The sequence below is a fragment of the Myxocyprinus asiaticus genome, chromosome 6, assembly GCF_019703515.2.
Source record: "Myxocyprinus asiaticus isolate MX2 ecotype Aquarium Trade chromosome 6, UBuf_Myxa_2, whole genome shotgun sequence".
NCBI lineage: Eukaryota > Metazoa > Chordata > Actinopteri > Cypriniformes > Catostomidae > Myxocyprinus > Myxocyprinus asiaticus.
In genome coordinates this window covers 19,144,909-19,163,985 of record NC_059349.1, presented here as the reverse complement: position 1 = coordinate 19,163,985, position 19,077 = coordinate 19,144,909, and the positions used below count along the sequence as shown (strand labels likewise).

General features: G+C 37.8%; 3 protein-coding genes across 5 annotated transcripts; 2 read left to right on the top strand and 1 right to left on the bottom strand.

Annotated features, from left to right (window-relative positions):
* The first annotated feature begins 1 nt into the window (after position 1).
* Positions 2–10,113, top strand: LOC127442426 (glomulin-like). Its single transcript, XM_051700452.1, has 19 exons — positions 2–74; positions 463–538; positions 625–750; positions 843–956; positions 1,054–1,162; positions 3,253–3,502; positions 3,593–3,692; positions 3,830–4,011; positions 4,745–4,798; positions 4,932–4,962; positions 5,405–5,494; positions 5,588–5,629; positions 5,733–5,806; positions 6,375–6,459; positions 6,557–6,666; positions 6,759–6,822; positions 6,940–7,069; positions 8,952–9,028; positions 9,226–10,113. Exons 2-19 carry the CDS (start codon positions 500–502, stop codon positions 9,316–9,318), a joined length of 1,770 nt encoding a protein of 589 aa, XP_051556412.1. The 5' UTR covers positions 2–74; positions 463–499; the 3' UTR covers positions 9,319–10,113.
* A 73-nt stretch (positions 10,114–10,186) lies between these two features.
* LOC127442427 (cell division cycle 7-related protein kinase-like) lies at positions 10,187–16,208 on the bottom strand. 3 transcript variants are annotated; one of them, XM_051700453.1, is made up of 12 exons: positions 15,886–16,208; positions 15,617–15,727; positions 15,400–15,486; positions 15,175–15,310; positions 14,141–14,234; positions 13,914–14,056; positions 11,914–12,151; positions 11,670–11,765; positions 11,365–11,588; positions 11,194–11,276; positions 10,872–11,021; positions 10,187–10,763 (listed from the first exon to the last, which is right to left on the bottom strand). In XM_051700453.1, exons 2-12 carry the CDS (start codon positions 15,690–15,692, stop codon positions 10,414–10,416), a joined length of 1,677 nt encoding a protein of 558 aa, XP_051556413.1. In that variant the 5' UTR covers positions 15,693–15,727; positions 15,886–16,208; the 3' UTR covers positions 10,187–10,413. The 3 variants fall into 3 exon arrangements, with proteins under 3 accessions (XP_051556413.1, XP_051556414.1, XP_051556415.1); XM_051700454.1 differs by having other exon boundaries at positions 15,617–15,716; XM_051700455.1 differs by lacking the exon at positions 11,670–11,765.
* Positions 16,209–16,490: 282 nt separating this feature from the next.
* On the top strand, positions 16,491–18,107 carry tceanc2 (transcription elongation factor A (SII) N-terminal and central domain containing 2). The gene is made up of 4 exons (XM_051700456.1): positions 16,491–16,782; positions 16,866–17,007; positions 17,087–17,283; positions 17,636–18,107. The coding sequence occupies exons 1-4, from the start codon at positions 16,684–16,686 to the stop codon at positions 17,828–17,830; spliced, it is 633 nt and encodes a 210-aa protein (XP_051556416.1). The 5' UTR covers positions 16,491–16,683; the 3' UTR covers positions 17,831–18,107.
* Positions 18,108–19,077: the final 970 nt, after the last annotated feature.

Here is a 19,077-nt window from a genome sequence, read left to right as displayed (position 1 = left end):
AGCAAGCCGTCCGTGACATACTTTATTCCGCCGCAGCGCTTAAACATGCGGCGCTGCTTCTTTTAAATCTAGCTGTAAGTAATTGCGCTTTATATCCTAGTTAGCAGACGTGTATTTTCTCAACCAAATAATTGAGGAGCTTTGTTTATAGAATGCTACTCGAAAGCATAATGTCTTTTTATAGAGCTGGTATTGCGCACGCATATATAGAGATATTTTTCTATCTAGCTAATGGGTGTAATAATCATCTTTAATTTAATTCAAACATTTATAAAGCCTCTCTTTGGGAGGGTGAGGGTCTGTTTATGAATGCGCATAAGAATATTCTCTCTAGTCTTTATTTCTCCTGAGTTTTGTTTTTATGATAATGCTCATAATTAGACTTGGAGGGAGTCTGACAAGGTCTTGCTCTTCGTAAACATGTCATGATCGATCATTAAGCCGCCTGCACCATTTTTACAGAGAGCTGTGGTAAGAGAAGACGTTTCGAAACATCGGAATGGCTCAAGAACAGCTCAGTGATGTTGTCCAGAGATGTGTAAGTGTCTAGATATGAATTTGTGTTACATTCACAATGTCTCGTCTACAGTAAGCTGCAGTTATGTGATCTTTCTTTTTCTCCAGCAAGCAATCAAGGATGAAATCTTCTCACCAGAGGATTATGATTTATTCCTCAACGCTGGAAGAACCTGCATAGAGCAAGGCGACAGTGCCCAAGTTCTCAGCATTCTAGTTGATGAGAAGAATAAGGCGAGTTGGGCACCTTCTAGTCTATATTGTGATGTATGGTGACTGATTTTTAGGCCAAATTCAATAAGCTTTCTCCCTTTTTTACATTCAAGAACGTTGTGAGATGCATGGGCTGGAATCTTCTGGGTCCACTGGTGCAGATCCTCCTGAAGAAAGAAGACAGAAATCTTCCCCACTGCCATGCCATCCTCTCATATCTGCTGGAGGTTGTTTTTGGTTTAATCTTTAAACTGCTGTTTGATCACAACCATCATCAGACTTATATGCTGCTTCCAACTTTTCACAATGTAGTTCTGTGTACAGGTTTGCAATCCTAAAGAGCTTCTGGTAGGTTTGCTTGAGCAGGTGGAGGACGCTGACTCCGGCTCCATCGCTGAGACACTGACTCTTCTCCTCAAGCCTTTACAAACAGGTGAATATTCTTCATCTCTTTAATCACTGAATCATAAGCCCATGCTCCATGTATAAGACAACATCAGCTGACTAGGAATGTACAAAATGATCTATTTTCAAAATGTACTAGTTGGTAAGGGTTGCAAGGACTCGACTAGTCGACTATTACTAATGTAGTCGACACTGTCAGCCTGGAGTGGACTAATCGCTTTACAAAATTCACTTTACAAAACGCGTCTGTATGAAATTCAGCGGGTGGCGGATTTCCGAAACGTAGGATGCAAGGGAAGACTCATTCATATTAATGAAGAAAGCTCTACCTGATTGGTTAGGGTTAGGATTAGGGGTTGGATTACAGTTTCTCTGACCTATCAGTTAGCGCTTTCCTGATGATTATTTTATTTTACTCAAAGTCCTCGTGGTGACGTAGTGACTCGCCTCAATCCGGGTGGTGGAGGACGAATTTCAGTTGCCTCCGCGTCTGAGACCGTCAATCTGCTTATTTTATCACGTGGCTTGTTGAGCGTGTTACCGTGGAGACGTAGCGTGTGTGGAGGCTCACGCTATTCTCCGTGGCATCCATGCACCCCACTGACAGCAAGAACCACATTATGGCGACCACGAGGAGGTTAACCCAACATGACTCTGCCCACCATAGCAACCGTGCCAATTGGTTGCTTAGGAAGCCGGACTGGAGTCATTCAGCACGCCCTGGATTCAAACTTGCGACTCCAGGTGTGGTAGTCAGCGTCTTTACTTGCTGAGCTACCCAGGCCCCCCCCCCGATTAATAGCACTGAATCGTCCAATCAGTTATCGCTTTACACATGAATGTAAATTAGTCTTCCTCTGCCATTTCGGAAACGTGCCAGCAGATGTGGAAACTGATGGCTCTGCACTGAAAGCGCGAAGTGGCTTAAATGTACTTTGATAAAGATGACACCGATGCTACAGTAACCTCCAATATATGCAAAGTAGCCTTCAAAGATAACAGAGATACTAGTGCTATGCATAATAATTTAAAAAGGTACCCGCTAGCACTAGTTAGTGATTTTCAACATTATCAGCACAACTTTGTGTTTGGATATCTAACTTGGTTGCTGTTCGCTCCTTCAAGAGCGCGATCCAGCGACAGTTAGAAAAGTGTTTCTAGTTGGAGTACGATGACATGAAGGAATGCATCCCCATCCTGCACTCTAGATCCCATGTCCGCCTGACATCACGACTAGTTGTCGACTAAGTTGTCGTGCAGCCACTACTAGTTAGTAGTGCTTTGGTTGGTGGTTGTCGGAATTTATAGATGTAAGTTCTCTTAGAGAGTTTTAGCATGCTTCTGAAAGCTACTGTACTAAAACACTGTTGGAAAAGTTGCATCTCTAAATTTAGCCATTTTATGGGTGCTTACACACTGCATCAGAGAATACACCAAATCCATTTATTTCAATGGTGGTGTGTCACAAGGGTTTGTGAAAGTCAACAAATCTTACCTTTGTTGATAAAGGCAGTTTTGAATGAATGAATTAATTGATGTTATATTTATATAGCACTTTTCTGACACTACACTCAAAGTGCTTTACATACTGAACAGGGGACTCTCCTCACCCACCACCAGTGTGTAGCATCCACCTGGATGATGTGATGGCAGCCATAGTGCACCAGTACACTCACCACACACCAGCTGTTGGTGGAGAGGAGAGAGTAGAGTTATGTAGCCAATTCAGGGATGGGGATTATTAGGCCATGATTGATAAGGGCCAATGGGGGAATTTGGCCAGGATACCAGGGTTACACCTCTACTCTGAGTCAGGACCTTGGTTTAACATGCCTTTTTACAATATAGTGTCCCCATCACTGTACTGGGGTGTTAGGACCCACACAGATCACAGGGTGAGCACCCCCTGCTTGACTCCCTAATACCTCTTTCAACAGCAACCTTAGTTTTCCCCAGGAGGTCTCCCATCCAGGTTCTGACCAGGCTCAACCCTGCTTAGCTTCAGTGGGTAACCAGTCTAGAGCTACAGGGTGATATGGCTGCTTGCTTGAATGTATCCTAACTAACTGAATCCCCCCCCCCCCCCGAAAAAAACCCAACTGCTTTTGTCCCTCCCAGTACTGCTGAGGTTGGGTATGAAGAAGCCCTCATCATTGGGCATGGCTCTCTCCACGTTGCTCAGCCAGGTGGCCAGACTGCCGGTGCCCATCAGCAAAGAGCAGGAAGAAGACGATGTTTTTGGCTTGTGCCGTTGCTGCACTGCTCTTCTAGAATTTGTAAAGCCCTTTGTTGAGGAGATCAAGGAGATTATAAAGGATAACAACAGGATATCAAAGGACAATGAGCTCCGAGTGGAACTCCTAAAGTTGTAGGTGCCTGTTTAATTGCTTCATTCAATTGAGGCCCACTTGAGTCCAGCATGTTATTTAAAACAATCTGCTTTCTGTCATCTCTCAAGCTGCATGAAGAGTTTAAGCGAGCCTCTACTGGAGGTGCAGTTGAAAGATCCAGACACATTTGAGAAGTCCCCTCTCAGAGGATTCGCCACAGAGATTCTGGTAAAATTTTGCAGTTTTTTATTGATGTTAATTAGGCTAAATTTAAATGTATTCAAATTGACTATTGATTCAAAACATAAATCAGTCATGTTTTCTTGACATATGTTTCTCATGCGTATTACACACCATTTTTACAGATAATTTTGTCAAATATTGGCGAGTCACTCCCAGATTTGTTAAGTCGCAATATACTGAAGAAAAGGGAGGTACCAGGCTTTCTTGAAGAGGAGGTCAGGTATCCAAAAGAGTCTTTGGCCTGCATGTCCCACCTGCTCTTTGTGGATCATATCACCATGGACATCTTTCCAGCTGTTCTCAGGTAAAGAAAGAAGCACTTAAAGGAATTTTCCGGTTTCAATATAAGTTAAGCTCATTCGACAGCATTTGTGGGAAAATGTTGCACAAAAAATAATTTTGACTCGCCCCTCCTTTTCTTTAAAAAAAGCAAAAATCAAGGTTACATTGAGGCACTTACAATGGAAGTGAATGGGGCCAATTTTTGGAGGGTTTAAAGGCATAAATGTGAAGCTTATAATTTTATAAAATCACTTACATTAATTATTCTGTTAAAACTCATGTATTGTTTGAGCTGTAAAGTTGTTTAAATCATAATTTTTACAGACGTTTTAGAGTTTGTTGACATTACAACGTCATGGCAAAGAAGTTGTAAAATTGACTATAACTTTACACAGAAAAGGTTATTAAGCGATTTTATCACACTAAAATCATGTTAACATACATATTTTTTATGTCTTATGGCTATACTTTTGAAATAGTGAGTATTTTAACATATACAGATTGGCCCCATTCACTTCCATTGTGTGTCACTGTAACCCAGACTTTTTGCTTTTTTTAAGAAAAGAAGGAGCAAGTCAAAAGAAATGTTTATGGTAATCAACATTATGCCACAATTGCTGTCGATTGAGCTAAACTTGTATTGGAATATTCCTTTAATTTAACTAATTTAAATGAATGTAGAATCAATCTACAGAAAGCATTTTATGTTATCACTGAAGTGGAATTGTTCTTTGTTTACTGTGCTTTTTTCCCAGCCCAGTTTTTGTTCTTCAGTGCAACATGGAATATATTGAACTTCTGTTAAGCAGGTATGTCTTAGAGCCTTTTTACTTCATATCAACAAAATGCAAAGTGAATCTAAACTTCAGTATAGTATGTCTTATGGAACACACGTTTCAATTCTGTTTCTCATGTTACTTTATATTTTTTATTTATTCATAGAACTGAAGAATCCCATCGGCAGAAAGGATTAGTAAGAATGTTAATTACAACAATAACATTATACATTATTAACATTATATTGACATAAGGGGCTCTATTTCAGTGAGTCTTATCCAATTTTCGTGAGAGTGCTAATTCTAAGTGCAATTTTCGTGCCAGTGCAAAGCGCAAGTGGCCGTGGGTGGGAGTGTTTGCGCTATCTGTGGGTGTATGTGTGCAAACTGTGGGTGTATTTTATGTAAATGAAGTAGCGCAAAGCGCAATTTCCTATTTTCCTGAGAAATAGGTCAGTGCGCAAGGGCGCTTCAAAATTGCACTTGACCCAGCCCATTAGTGCTTTGCACGTGCAATTTCGCCAAGCCCACTTGCGCCTAGATTTAGTGCATGCTTGCACGAAAATACAAAAACTCCTGGCCATGCCCATTGACTGCATATATGACTTATGGCCATCATCTCTAATTCTTCTGTCATAGGAATTGTATGAAAAAAGTCTCATCAGAGTTGAAGATAACAGTTTACTAGTGGATCTTCTGGAACTAAAGACATTTTTCAGTGTTCCTCAGGTAAACATTCTCAGTCCCACTATTCTTCAAGATTTTAAACACCTTTTGATTTAAGTGAGGCTTTATTCTCAATTTTAATTTTTTTCTCCTTAGAACGTAGTCAAAGTTATGACATTGTGTCCAGACCAGAATTTGGTAAGTGAGTTCTTTTGAGAGGAGGCAATTTGTAATGTGTGATTGGCAAGGAAATATGTTTGTTATCATGGTTGATGTTGATTTGTTTCTGCCCACACCACAGAGAACAAAAGGCCTTAAAGTCTTCCAGCTGAGTATTGACAAATTCAACACAGAGGCCAAGTACAAGTTCTTCAGGTGAGTCCTTTTTATGAGACAACATTTCAAAATGGAAACTTACAAAACACAACCCTTACAAAAAAGTACTGTGGAAATACCAAGTTACTTTACCATACCATTATTATGCACCATCGTATTTAAATGGTACTCAAAGGCACTTCAAAGAATACCATGGTACCTCAACTATAGTTGTTGTTTTATCCGTTCAGTTGGGTCTGACTCTTGGTGATCCGATGGATAAAGTTCCTCCAGCTGTCACGGTCATTGACGGCATTCTTTTGATCTTAGAAGCTCCTGTCCGTGTCATTCTTGACAGTGTCCAACTACCTTGATCTTGTTATTAGAGTTAGGTTAGGTTAGGGTTAGGCACTTTCATTAGGTGTTTGGTACAGCTACCATAGTACACGTCCAAAAAACATGGTAGGATCATTGTACTTTTTGTTTGTGAAAGTGACCAAAAAACAACACAAAGTCAGGAAGTACATAAACTCATAGCTTAGCTGTTGATATGAGTTTTTATTTTATTTTTTACATGTAACCAATTCTTGCTTATTATAGGTTTAATTTATGACAATCCCATTTTCAGAGGCATGTTGAAAACAAGTCACCATGCAGGGGTCGAAGGATACATAATCAAGAACATCAAAAATCAGATTGAATTTTCCCTGAAGGTATTGTAAGATAAATAATAATATATCTTATTTCTATTGCTCAAAGTTTCACATTTTAAAATTGGATTTCCATTGGTTGTTGTTACATTTTTTTTAGCCTGGTAATGGTAATGAATGGTTCCTGGGTAAACATCTGCTGCCTTTGCTGCAGCTAGTGCTGTGCCTCCCTCAGGGACCAGAAACAGACCTGCTACAGAACCTAGACAGGTAAGAGCCACTTCACAAAGTCAACCATGAATCTACCTACTAGTCTTTGTTACAACAGATGAATTAACAGAATTGGTATCTGTATGAAATAGGATCATGGAATCACTGAACCTCCTCCGTTACATGCTCATCAGAGATAAAGAATGGGAGAATGAGGTATGGTTGGACCACAGCCAGTCCAAACCTACTTTAATACCATTCTGTAATCACAGGACATGAAATACACTCAGTGATCAGTCACGCATCATGTTGTATACTTTCTGATATCCTCAGACAGGAATATGGACTGAGCTTTATAAGATTGAGGACAACTACCTAAAGCCTCTGCGTACTGGCCTGAACATGTCCAAAGCACATTATGAAGCAGAACTGAAGAGCACCAAAGAGAATAGGAGTTCAAAAGGTAGGATATTACACTGGTGGCCAGAAGTTTGGAATAATGTACAGAGTTTGCTCTTATGGAAAGAAATTGGTACTTTTATTCACCAAAGTGGCATTCAACTGATCACAATGTATAGTCAGGACATTAATAATGTGAAAAATTACTAAAAAAAAAATTCAGAACTTCTTAAACTACAATCAAAAAATCCTCCACGTGCAGCAATGACAGCTTTGCAGATCCTTGGCATTCTAGCTGTCAGTTTGTCCAGATACTCAGGTGACATTTCACCCCATGCTTCCTGTAGCACTTGCCATAGATGTGGCTTGTCAGGCACTTCTCACGCACCTTGCAGTCTAGCTGATCCCACCAAAGCTCAATGGGGTTAAGATCCTTAACACTCTTTTCCAATTATCTGTTGTCCAATGTCTGTGTTTCTTTGCCCAAGCATTGTATAGTCTTCATTCCTCAAAACAATGATTGACTGATGAGTTTCTAGAGAAAGCTGTTTCTTTTTTGCCATTTTTGACCTAATATTGACCTTAAGACTTGCCAATCTATTGCATACTCTAGCAAATCAAAAACAAACACAAAGACAATGTTAAGCTTCATTTAACGAACCAAATCATTTTCAGCTGTGTTTGATATAATGGCAAGTGATTTTCTAGTACCAAATTAGCAATGTAGCAAGATTACTCGAGGATAAGGTATTGGAGGGATGGCTTCTGGAAATGGGGCCTGTCTAGATTTGATCAAAAATAACTTTTTTCAAATAGTGATGGTGCTGTTTTTTTACATCTGTAATGTCCTGACTATATTTGTTATCAGTTGAATGCCACTTTGGTGAATAAAAGTACCAATTTCCTTCCGAAACAGCAAAATCTGTACATTATTCCAAACTTTTGGCCGCCAGTGTAAATTTAGAAAGTCTGTCAGCATATTGCATTTACAGGAATAGTTCATCCTAAAATGAAAATTCAGTCATTATTCATTCATCCTCATGTCTTTCCAAACCCACATGACTTTTTTTCTTATGGAACACAAAGGGAGATGTTTTAACAAATATCTCGGTCTGTCTTTTCAATACAATGGCATTTAAGAGATTTAATGCCCATTGCAATGAATATGCAACCTATGGGGAGACTAGTTCTTTCAATTAGTCAAACTCTCACTTAGACTTTGGGAAACGTTTAATGTTACTTGAATTGGTGTTATTTTAGTAATCTTATACTGTGGAAGGCTTTGTTTGGAAAATGTTAAAATTGTTATATATTGTTTTGTTTTCTTTCCTAATATGGAAATAAATGCATTAACAGGAAAAGAAGTATATATCTTGTAAAATTTCAGTACTTTCAAAATCTGCAAAAAAAATAAATTAATCGCGATTAAAAATTTAAATTGACTGACAGCACTAGTTTAATGAGTATCTCGGCCCATCTTTAAAATACAATAATAATAGCAGTGAAAAGTGCCTCACTTTAAAGCTTAAAAAAGGATGCAAAAATATAATAAAAGAAGTCCGTGTGACTCGTGCATCATATTCCAAGTCTTCTGAAGACATATGATGGTGAGAAATGACCCGAAATATAAGACATTAAGATAAGTGAAACTCTTAATGTCCATTGCACGTTCATGAATGCATGAGAGAAGCTTGTTCACAGTGGCACGTGTTCATGCAAATAAGTGCTGTTTTTAATGCTAAACATTGTATTGAAAAGATGGATTGAGACATTCATTAAAACCTCCTTTTGTGTTCTGTATAAGAAAGAAACACACGAGTTTGAAACGACATGAGGGTGAGTACATTTTGACTGATTTTCATTTTCAGATTAACTTTTCCTTCACAATGTTTCTATGTCCGTGATTTCCTATAGTCAGACTGCTGACCTATTTTTGTGTTCAACAGACTCTAAAGCACCAGACTACACAGTAAGTGTTGGCAATGAGAAGCTACCAAACATGACTCCAGAAATGCAGATACAGGTAAATTATTGTGTATCAATCAGCATTCATGAAATATTGTGATTCAGTTCAGTAAAGCTTACATTGTGTGATGCTTTGTCTGATGCTCAAGTGATCTAACTCAGGGGTCTGTGGAGAAGATATATAGGACATATAGAATTTTCTTTAACCCTCCACGTATTCATGTTTAATGACACATGGCTTTGTTCCAATCTCAGGTTCTGCAGTCAGCCCTCTTCACATTTGACCTGATAGAAAGTGTGTTGGCGAGAATCGAGGAGATCATTGAAGCTAAAGACAGACCGTCATGAGGGAAATAGGTTCTGGCCCTTTTGTGAGAAACTTTATCAGCAACCAGCTTCAAAATCTTAATTTTGTTGCCACCTCTCAAAGAAATAGGTCCCTCAAGGAATCAACAACCAATCAAAAAGGGAACGAGTTTTCTGATACAGCAGCAAAAGTCTGGAAAAAAAAAACATAGATTGCATTTGATTAGCTTTACACACATTAGCCACATCTGTCTTTTACCCTGTCTGTGTCGACACTGGTCCCAATCACTCTCCACTGTATAGGTAGCATGTAATGATTATGTAATGTCAGTGAGAACTGTTCTACAATGTTACATTTTTATGATATTTTTATGATATTTGACATGGTATTTGTAAAGATTTGATCACTCAGCTGATTTTTGACCATCTATGTTTGAACATATCTAATAGTTTGTACAATACACTAATGTAGAAAAGACACTTCAGGTCAGAAAACTCGTTTGAGAGTTATATGACTTGACAGTGAAACATGTTGCTGGATTATTATTTGTTGACAATGCTCAAATTTGTATAAATGTAAGTTACAAAAACAAAAAAACACTGTGAACTATGCAAAAACATTTGAACGAATTAACTTAAGATTAAAGGTAGAATTTTATTGGAAGATGCATTTAAATTTGTTAGAGCTGTGCTTAGCAGTTTGTTCTTGCATTTTTGCATCCTTCCTGTGTATAAAATCACTCGTTTTAGGAAAATATTTGATGGCAGTTAGATTTTTGCAATTTTGCTACATGAAATGATCCCCCAAGCTTTGAATAAACCCCATTGTTTTCCAGATGCAGTGTTTATTCTCTTCCAATTATTTATTTTTCAAATCATTAGAGAAATGAAAGGTAAAAACAGCAGGTGGTTCTCAACAAAGGTTTATTTTATCCAAACATATGAGGAAATCAAAACACGCAACAATACACTGAACAATTAAACAAATGAATCTTTATTCTCCAAAGTAATGTAAGAAACCAAAAAATAAGACTAATAAATACATTAAACAAGCACACAAAATTACACAGCACACAACATAAAATAAATGCATTTGTGTATCCCTTTACATAATACAATTAGAAGGATGCACAAAACTTAATCTTTAATGTCTTTGAAGAGTGGATGCTGCAGTGCCATTGAGGCCGTTATTCTTGTCGCTGGGTTTAGATCTAAAAGTTTATCCAGGAGGTCATATATTTCATCAGGAACTTTGTCCCAGCCCATCTCCTGCAGCTCTGCAGGGCGTTTCAGTGAGCCTGAGATGGACTGGCTCAATTGTTTCTTAGCTGAGCTGTCTGCATCCTGTTTTATCTCTGTGGGGTGACGTGAGGACTGAAACTCGACAGGAAGTGACCCATCATCACATGATCGCAAACCTCTCAGGGTCTCACAGAGAATCCTAAGGTCCAGCCGAGGGAGCTCCCGACTGCACACTATAGATTTTCCTGCAATCAGACAGATCAAATCATATAAATAAGCGTCAATGTACAAAACTATGCATAAGCATTTAATTCCAATAATTAATCTGAAATAGCATGCTGACAACGACGTACCAAACTTCTTAGCAGCCTCTATTGTTTCTCTAGATCCTCGGATGGTCATGATCTGGGTAAGAGCTATCATATCATCACTAGCTTTGAAGAATGGATACCTCCCGCTCAGAAGTGACAGTAATATAACACCTGCTGACCACATGTCAATAGCTGCAGAGAGATAACAAAATAAACAAACTTTGAAAACATAACATAGATCTAGAGCCAGACATAAAATAAATACAATTCTGACTGTCCGAGATAAACGGAATGCAGCAACAGAGCTGAATCACACACCAAATAACAATAAGCAACAAATATTAATTTTGTTGGGTAACTTTACCAGTTCCCTGATTAGGGCACTTAGTCAGGACTTCAGGAGCCCTAAAGCCTGGAGTACCCGCTCTAGGAGCCACTTGCTGCTTCCTGTGAAAAAAGAAGTTAAATTTCTTATTAACTGCACTATGAAATTCAAACAATACCATCACTATTTCATTTGATAAGGAGTGTGTACCTAGACAGGCAGATGTTGCAGATGCGGTCAGTCATGTAGCAGCTGCAGGTAAGTGTCTGGCTGACAGCGGCGGGTTTGGGTTTCTGATTACGCAATGTCTGACTCAAAACGGTAGCTTTCTGTTTCTGACCGTTCAGTGGAGTTTTCACAGGGACTGAAATGCGTTTTGAAGAAACCATCTTTTGCGGAATAACCTCCTCTTTTTTCAGCTTTGAAAGCTGTCCCTGAAATGCAAGTTGACAGGTGAAGGGCTGATAGTTATTAAAAAGGTATCAAATGCAGCGAAATTAAGAGAAGATGCTAACCTCCACTTTGTCAGTGCTGGTTTTATGAGAGTTTGTGCTGTTCAAGTTTCTCTCCCCAAATACAGACCGTGGTGCCTTATCAAGAACCAACAGTTCCTTGCAAAGGAAAGGAATTTAATCTTGACAAAAGCACATTAGCTCAAATAAAACAATCTGAGCATGAAAATGTAAACTTCGAAGCGCCCCCCACTCATAACCACCACTATCATATTAACAAACACAAAAAAGAGACCAGTGCAAACACCTTGGTAAGTTTAATGCGTGAGGGTGGGCAGGATCTTTTAGCTGGTGCTTTAGTGCTGGACTGGACAGCAGGATTTCTGGTGTTGGGTGGCAAAGGCAATAGTTTCTGTTTCCCATGTGCAACCTCCACCCTTCCTGAAGACCAACCACCTTTATGAGCGTTTGATTTCACAACCTTTAGCTGTTCGATCTGGGTGTCTGGGGTGCCCTGTGCCAGGCCAAAATCAACAAGAGCGTACCTGTGAAAAGAAAGAGCAACAATTAGCAAGCTTCCATCTGCTTGATTCTGACTGGTCCAGGCAACTGTTTTACTATTAATCTATGCTAGTTTATGCCTCTAGTATCACTCTGTGATATACTGTATCTTTTTCAAATGAATTCTTCATGTCCATTTATTTGGTTAAGTAACCATATAATAAGCAGAATAATATACAGTCAGTCCATCATGATCACAAAATAGACCCCTGATGCTAAGCTAAAGGGTCTTGTGGGGTTCTATTTTGCAACAATGATTAGCTGACTGAACATTATTTCTTAATTATTCCATGATGATAACTATGTGCATAAAACTTGCACTCGGGCTATTATTTTGGCCACTTAAACAAACCAGTTACTTACAAATGTTACTGAAATACAAAATTGTAAAAAAAAAATTAGTACACTTTGGATCTAGTAGTGTTTTCCCTATATGCAATTAGTAGCAGCACCACCATTGAAATTTCACATGGTTCATAAATTGCTAGCCCCAGTCAGCTATGCGTAGTATTAATGTTTTCTAAATCTTTTTAAACAAATCTTTTAAGTGAACAAATCATTCTTGTTAACCTGCATACACTGACTCATATTTCTTGTTCACTGACGTCTCTCCCTTTCAAAGCCAATGAGTTCTAGTTTGAAGCATGAGACTGCTTTGGTAGCATTAATGCCTGTAAAGACTGACTATTAGCGTGAGCCAATAGCATTAGAGTGTGGGCTGTGAAGAAGCATTTTACTGGTTTGACCCACTGAACGAAAACGCCCCTTCACTGAACGAGCGAGGATCAGGATCTGTTGACCGACTGAAGGAGAGGAGGTGGCATGTCGTTCATTTACTTTGGTAATCTCGTACAAGAAGGACAAAAAGTGTCTGGATGAATTAAGAGTCAAAGTAATTGTTGACATTACAATGACATCAGGATGTAATTGAATCACTTATAATTATTTTTAGGCTAATATTGTTTTCTTTTTGTACAGTCATGGACAGCAGTTCACAAAATGATAGCTATGCTTTGTTGTCATTTGCGGGGAAACGCTTATGATGCATAAACACGGCTGAATTCTCTTATATTTTAATAAAGTCTAATTAGACTCGTTTTGGTTCTGAACGACTGAACAAAAAAGAATGATTAATACAGCTGAAACATGTTGCCAATAAATAGCCAGTTACAATATTATATGGTTTGTCTGTACTCTTCAAGTGATTGATTATTTTTATAACTTTATAAATGTTTATTATAGAAAATGATAAAATTTTGAATATTAGCTGCTTAGCTTAAATGATGTAAAAACAGTTTTTTAAAAAAACATCTTTGCAACAGAGTGGAATACATTAAATGTGCACATCTTAGTGTCAATGGGGACTGAGCCCCTCTAAGATTTAAATCCTAGAATCCTGGTTTATATCTATTTGTATTCATGTTTAATAAAAATAGTGCGTTGAGGCATTTCATTATTTGACAGTTATTAGTACAGCTATCTGGGATTCAAGAGCCCTTCAAGTGTCAAAAGCTCCAGGTAAATAAACACACACAACAAGGCGAATATGAATAACCCATCTATAATGATTCTAAGGTCTTTCTGAACTATTTCTGCACTGACATGCTTAAATGCGGGTTCAAGCTTTGCGGGCTCAAAGATGTGTGCACAACAGCACAGCTGCTTAAAAAACAAATCCTAGGGGAAACACTGTAGTATAATAGTGATTATACTAGAACAACAGTAACAAGAATATCAGCTACATACTCTCTCCTCTGTCGATTGAAAAGGAAGTTGTTTGGCTTGATGTCTCGGTGGATGATGCCAAACTTGTGAATATGCCTCAGCGCTTTGAGCAAGTGGCAGATGTAATGCCTCACTTCCTCAAAATTCAAGGAGCCAACAATGTCCTAGAAGGAATGAAGACTTGTGTTATTTTATTCTATTCATGACTAATCATCTAGGTGGAAAGCAAAGGTATTGCAGTTACTCACCACAAAGGTTTGATGCTCCATGTACGGCATAACAATGACCACGTGATGTTCTTTCCTGAAGCAGTATGTGACCCCCATCACATTTTCTGTACCTCTGGGGAGGATGAGACAATGGATATGTTCAAATTAAATTCTCAAAACGCAAATCTTTTCACTCAAAAATACCTTATAAAACATAAGATTATGTCTATCACTTATAAAAGAGGATGGATTATGCAACTCTCTTATTAACAAGTTAGGGGATAGATCAAGGTCTAAACTCAATACACTTAAAAAAAATAAATAAAAAAAAGGATTTTTGCTGCTTGTTCAATTGACTTAATTAAAATTAGCACAATTAGCAACAAAATTCTAGACCATTTTTTCACAATTTGATTTCCTTGCTTTCTATACATTTACATTTATAAAATGGAAGTTTACTTAATCCATTTAAGTTCGCACTACATGAATTATATTTGTGGTGTTGGCATGTAGTGTTGTTGCTCTGATGAAACTGGGCAAGGAATTTCCATTTCCCAGTATGCTTTTACATGGGATGTTAAAATCAAGTGTTATTTTAAATGTTTTTGTGCAAGATGAATACAAAGGGGGATACTAGTCAGTGTTTAATGTTTTTTTATGTTGAGATTTAAAAGAGTCTCTGTTATGTTGGAGTTTTTAGGGGTTACCATTACGGTGAAGAGTGGAGCTTGAGCTAATTATGTCACACATGAATTTGATTGGTCGCTTCACTGAGCAAATGCTGTGCTAACCATAGCATAGTTACTGAACTACACTCTGTAGTGCTTCCAACCGGCATGTATTTAGCATGCTAACATTACTTTGACTAGTTAATACATAGAGTTACATCGGGATGTCAAATTTTGTTGGGTTTACCCAATTCAACTAGGTTCTTTCTCCACAACAAGTTTGTGTTGAGAATACATAGTCATTTTAAGTTAATAAAACTCATTTCAAACTGAATCAAGTTCAGCCAAAGAGCATTATTGAGTCTACGGAGAGGCAGTAGAGACTGTAAGAAAGAGATCACTCACCCAGCAACTGTCAGGCACTGAAGTTCAGCAGCTATGCGCATTGGGTGACTGGTGGGGATCAGATGTTTCAATGCAAACATCTTTCTTGAACCATCAGTCATCTGCGCCTCAGCCAGATATACCGAGCTGAAAGTGCCTGTAATGACAATGATACAATTAATTCCGTTCAAGTCAATCAGCAGAAAGGGGACAAAAATCAAACACAAGTCCATTCATCATGCAAACCTTCTCCGATTTTGTCAACGATACGAAAAATCCGAGACAGCTGTGGCACAACTTCATACAGATATTCAATGTCCTTCTCAACATCCCCTGAAAAAAACAAAACATTTTCAATTGTCTTAAACATTTCAATAAAGCAACAGACTGAAATAAAAAAAGTCAAGTCAGATCAACACACACACATCACATTCAGTTCAAAGAATATTCAAGTTTTACTCACTGGGAATTTTGTGTCTGCTCCTGTTGTTCTCAACAGTGTGATGACTGCTGCTCTGGACAGTCGGCGCTACCTCCATTTAATCCCGCAATAATCCACAGATCTGAAAATGTGCTAAACACATTCGATGACATTAGATACAATATATATTCTCAAACATTTTAAGTGTGTCAAAAAAGATCCAATATAAAAGTTATAATATATTATAGTTATATACGTTTAAACCCCCACGGTAACCTCCGAATTTACTACGGTAATCAAAAATAACATACCTCGCTTGTTGTTTTCGTCTTCACCGAGTTTTTTAATCAGAGTTTAAGAGAAAAACAAATCCAGCAATGCATCTGATAAACAACTTCACTGACGCAGCACAGTTCGAGTCTTACTTTGAACATTTAACCAGTCACCTTGTGTTCACTGTTTATATTAAACGAGCACATGTGAGTTAAGAGTTTTTTTTATTTTTTAAATATAGTCTTTTTTGCTCCTTCTTCCCGATGTCTTCCAAATTCCGCGCTAAAACTTACACAAAGATCACGTGTCCACTACTGATCGCACGAGGTCCAACAATGCGTGCGGCGTTTAGATCTCATTCGGTCCAATAAACAAATAGATAAAAATAATACAATATCGTCATGCGTCACTCTATTTTATAATTCAAGATTTGGGTAATAAAGTAATGCCAGATGATATGTAGGTCATTTAATAAAAACATTTCAAAGTTAGTTTGCAACAATTAGTTGTACAGTAACTTTTTCATTTGTATTACATAAATATTAGTGTATTAAATATCCAATTGAATTATTTATTTATTTATTCTCGTTATTATTGTTATTTTTACATGTTATTGTTATTTTTTTTTTTCGTGGCAAGTAACTTGGTAGACTTTTATTTTGAAAAAAGAGGGGAAAACAAACAGACTCTCGAACACTTCCGGTATGCGGCAAAAAAATCACAATACAGCTCTATTATTAACAGAAAGTACAATGTTATCAGCTGAGAACGAAGTTTAATTAGAGCTGGTGTAAATCTATCCAGTACTGCACTGACTTAGCAGGTTTATAATAATCATGGATAAATTTGTTGTTCGGGTCCCGAAGGCAGACTGGGTGAAGCAGGAACCAAAAAAGGAGTGTAGTTACAAACAAGCAACATTAGAGTCTCTACGGGTATGTCATTGATAATTTTGCTCTTCTGTATCAATCTTTCCCAGGTTTGATATTGTTCATATAAATGTCTGTATTTGTTCCAGAGAGTGGTCGTGATTGAAGACATTGAAAGGTACAAGTCGATCCTTGAACTGCCTGGCCAACCTAAAGAGAACATGATAGACGCCTTGAGAGAGCTAGACAAGAAAGTTCCATCAAAAGAAGTGCTGAAGACTACCAGAATTGGTAAGACATTTATATCTCCCCCTATGTTACACAATCTTTTCTCATTCTATTCATACAACTTCCATTCATGTTTCTTCAGGACACACTGTCAACAACCTACGAAAACACTCTGAAGATCCTGAAATCAAGTCACTTGCAGGGGAGGTTTACACACACTGGAGAACCTTTATTGAGGAGCATGCAAACAAACCCTCCATAGAAGTTCGCTGTGACAAACAGACTGAAGGCTTGCGAAGCAATGCTGTGAAGCTGCTCTCTGAAGCCACTGGGTTGAAGGTACAGTTGTTTGTCTCACAGGGTGCACATGCAGTAGGCTTGATCCTCTGTGATCATTTTCATTCTATTGACAATGTGGATACTTTCATCAGTCTTTTGGTCTAGCTTCTGGAATTGTGTTAGTACACATTTTGGTGACTGAGACTGTTTGGTGAAGGTCCACACTAAAATTTAAAGTAAACATCATATCTTTTATGACCTAATGTATGTATACTGACTTATAGTTGTAAACAAAAGCTAATAGGTCCTCAGGGAATTTTAAAATGTATAGCATTTACAGTACTTTAGTAGTAAGTTTAAATTCATTTTCTATTGTACATCAATAACTACTGTTATTTTCTTAATTTTTCAGGTGGAGCATGGTCTGGTGGAGAACATTGAGAGGGAGGTGTTTCATCAAAGCTCTCGGCTTGTTAGTGGAGCATACAGAAGGACTGTGAGGGCTCTTGTCTTTGCTTTAAAACATAAGCCTGAATTGAGAGCACAGGTCAAGGATGGCAAAATACCAGTCAATACATTTGTGAGTAATTACAAAAAGAAACAATAAAAAAAAGAGAATAATTCAGGCCCGGGACCAAAACAAATCCATTTTAAACTATAGAACCTACTTTTTATAAGTTATAAACTACTTGTTTTTTTAACCTATTTTATGTGTATAAATTTTTTTTTTATTGTTACATTTTTTCAGCAGTGTAATTTACTCATTGAATTGTAACTATTTTTACCTTAAAATAATGTTCTTAAATATATTTGCCAACTCAATTGTCAGAATGTTTATTTCCATGGATGACCACACATAAAACAAACTGTACAAAAATAGAGGTGTATCAAGAAAAGTCATTATATATCCAATGAGTGGCATGCCTATAGGAGCACCAGCCACACAATAGCAATTAACATGAGTATGATGGCAGGAACGCAGATGCTGAAGAAGATGATGTCACTGGTCTCATGAGGTTCATTTTCTTCATCCTCACGCTTGATGCTTGCATTCTCTGCGAGACGTGCCAGTTCACTGAGATGATGTTGACCATGTTGACATATTCTTCTGTGTTCCTTCAGAGAAGTCAAAATAGAGCGAGTTCACCAGCATGGTGATGTTTTGACATTTCTGCAGAGGATCACATTGGACAGATATTTGTAAAGACTCAAACATGAACAGGGAACTATTTTTTATGAACAAAACCATATTTAAAGGTGCTGTTAGCAATTAGTTTTGAAACTTCCACAAGACAGAGCTGTTAAATTAGACGTGCCCACTCTTTCCAAAACACCGCCCTCCAAAGATAGCAGCGAGACCATCACCTTCTCACGGTTGACAAATACAACAGCAGCAAAATAGCACCTTCAGCTGACAACTGTTATGAGTCTGAATATGACATTAAACCTGAATGAACCGCTTCAACTACTACACTATAAGAACACGCAAAATGATTGACAGGCAGAAAATACATCAAAGTCTTCTGATTGGCTGATCAAAGAATTTGGCAGCTACCCGCGGTCACATTTTTATTAGCTGCATACACAGTCTAGTGCTTATTTCAGTAGTATCTTTCAGGGAGAAGGAACATTTTCTGCATTCCATTCTATAAAAAATAAAATCGCTTACAATACCTTTAACTCAACAAGAAATCAAAATTGTCTCCATTTACTCTCTTAATGAGCTCTCTTAATGAGTGTTCCTGGTCTTATTTTGAAAAGAGGCTTTTTTGTCTTTGTAATATTTAATTAAAGGTATAGTTAACCCAAAAATACAAATTCTCTTATCACTTACTCACCCTTATGCCATCCCAG